The sequence below is a fragment of the Myotis brandtii genome, unplaced genomic scaffold (assembly GCF_000412655.1).
Source record: "Myotis brandtii unplaced genomic scaffold, ASM41265v1 scaffold786, whole genome shotgun sequence".
Lineage (NCBI taxonomy): Eukaryota > Metazoa > Chordata > Mammalia > Chiroptera > Vespertilionidae > Myotis > Myotis brandtii.
The window spans coordinates 760,179-762,180 of record NW_005371157.1 but is presented as its reverse complement, the minus strand read 5'-3'; the positions used below and the strand labels follow the sequence as shown (position 1 = coordinate 762,180).

The 2,002-nt window shown below is 64.6% G+C and overlaps 1 protein-coding gene across 3 annotated transcripts in view; it reads right to left on the bottom strand.

Moving 5' to 3' along the window:
- Nucleotides 1–1,996, bottom strand: part of PSMG3 (proteasome (prosome, macropain) assembly chaperone 3) — a 2,648-nt gene extending 652 nt beyond the window's left edge. The window contains exons 1-2 of one of the 3 annotated variants that reach the window (XM_005883365.2): nucleotides 1,878–1,996; nucleotides 293–535 (exon numbers count right to left, since the gene is read on the bottom strand). In XM_005883365.2, the coding sequence (XP_005883427.1) occupies nucleotides 293–508 (216 nt within the window). In that variant the 5' untranslated portion in view covers nucleotides 509–535; nucleotides 1,878–1,996. The other 2 variants (XM_005883367.2, XM_005883366.2) reach the window with 2 other exon arrangements.
- Nucleotides 1,997–2,002: the final 6 nt, after the last annotated feature.

Here is a 2,002-nt window from a genome sequence, read left to right as displayed (position 1 = left end):
TAAGGTCTGTCTGATCTCTAACCAGGAGGCTCCCGAAGGGCAGGTCTGTGGCCGGACTCTGCCCAGGTGAGCATCTTCCCGGGACGGAGCACGGCGGCCACCGCACCGTCTCACCCCAGGGTCACACTGGGGGTGTGTGTGTGCTGCTTGCCTGCTGGGAGGGGCTGGGAAAAGCACCCACCCCGGGCACACACCTCGCACCACGAGGACCCAGAAAACACTGTCGCCCAGGTGGGGCTGCTGCCCCCCGACACTCCCTGTCGCCTCCCCACGGAGTCCTCCCACGCGTTACCTCGTCCTGCCCGAGAAGAACTTTGGTAGTGAGCGCGGGCTTGCTGATGTCACTGGTCACAGCGCTGGGCTCCAGGGCGACCAGGGTCCCCATCTTCCCGAACTGGGTCACCACCACCAGGATGTGGGTGCTGAAGGCCGTGCAGACCACCTGGGTGGGGACCCCACACACCACTTCCGTCTTCTGTTTGGACGTCACCAAGGGCTTGCCCTCCATGGCTGAGTCCCTGCGATGGCGCCTTGGCTGACATGAGACAGGAAGGGAAGAGCCGAGACGGCGGCGTAGGTAAACGCCTGTAAACGCCGGTACTCGCCGCCTCCCACGGCCACATCAGAATTACAACAAAGCCCAGAACAACCTCATCAGAACCGCCTGAACGCTGGCGGCATGGAAGCCCCACAACCAGAGGAGTGAAGAGGAGAGTGCGCTGAGGGGGGTGGGGGGTGGAGGCGTGGAAGGGGCGGGTCCGACACCCTCGTGAGCCGTTTTTCCAACCGGAAGGGATGTCTTGGCTGCAGAGGCCGCCAGTAAGGAGCAAGGGGTCCCGCCCCCACACCAGCCCCCAGCCCGGGTTCCACGGCTGGAAGACAAGTCCCTGTAACTACGGGCTGTAGGACCCAGAGGGGACTGGAGCTCCGTGACATGGAGGCTGCTGGAGACCCAGGCATTCCATTTGAGAGGCCGATGCACTATCTTACTCCTACTCCCAGCACCGGGCGGCTTTGGGGGACCCAGACACAAACGGGGGGCGGGGGCTGGATTGCCTGGCATTGGGCAGGACTTCAGGGGTGGCTTCCTCCTGGGGTGCTCACAGGGGTCACTGTTCCTGCGCTGGCACCCAGGTGAACGGCCTGTCCTGGCTCAGGCGTCAGCCTTCGCTAAAACCTCTCAGACGAGCTGCAGCTGGCGACAGCGTGCCCAAGCCTATCGCTAGAAGGCCCAGACCCGGCTCTAGCGCCAGCCTGCCTTGCTTCACAGCGGGGCCTCACCCGGGCACCCCCAAGCCGTCCAAGGTCTGAAGCTCTCTCCGTAGCTCCTGCCAGGTGGCCCCAGCCAGTGGCTCACCTTGCGCCCAGGGCACAGATTCCGACCACAGCAGGTGACAACTCCACACACCGTGAGCCCCACACTCAGGGGAGACTCAGGGAGCCCAAAGCCCGACCGGAGCAAGGCCTGCTCCACGGGGTGCCTCCTGCACAGCAGCCTCCCGCTGTGGCCACAGCCGGTCCTCGCAGCCAGCGGGCCTGGCGGTCAATCCTCCCAGGACGCCCACAGCAGCCAAGGCTCAGCTACAAGCCTGTGCACACAGCCCACAGGGGCGCCCAGAGAGCCCAGCTCAGGTGACCGGGAGGCTGAGCCACCGGGCCCTGCGGGGCACCTGCTGCACAGGCCACTCTGCCAGCTCCGGCGACACAGCAGCTCCGCCCCGCACACAGGGGAGGGGCGCGGGGCGGGAAGAGGTTAGCCAAGGGTCCTACCTACAGGCACCGACTGCAGGGTGGTGGGGGCGGGGCGATGGGGCAGCAAGAAGGCACGTCCGTAAAGCTCTCAGCAATAGAGATTCAAAAACAAAATAAATACGTGCCTGTTAAAAAAGAGAGAACTGTTTCCAGAAAACAAAAACCCAGGCAGGAACGGAGGGAGCTTGGTGAAAGGGAAGAAAGGAGCAAGTCGACCCGCGTCAGCGCCGCCTCGGGCTCCCGGGCGGGC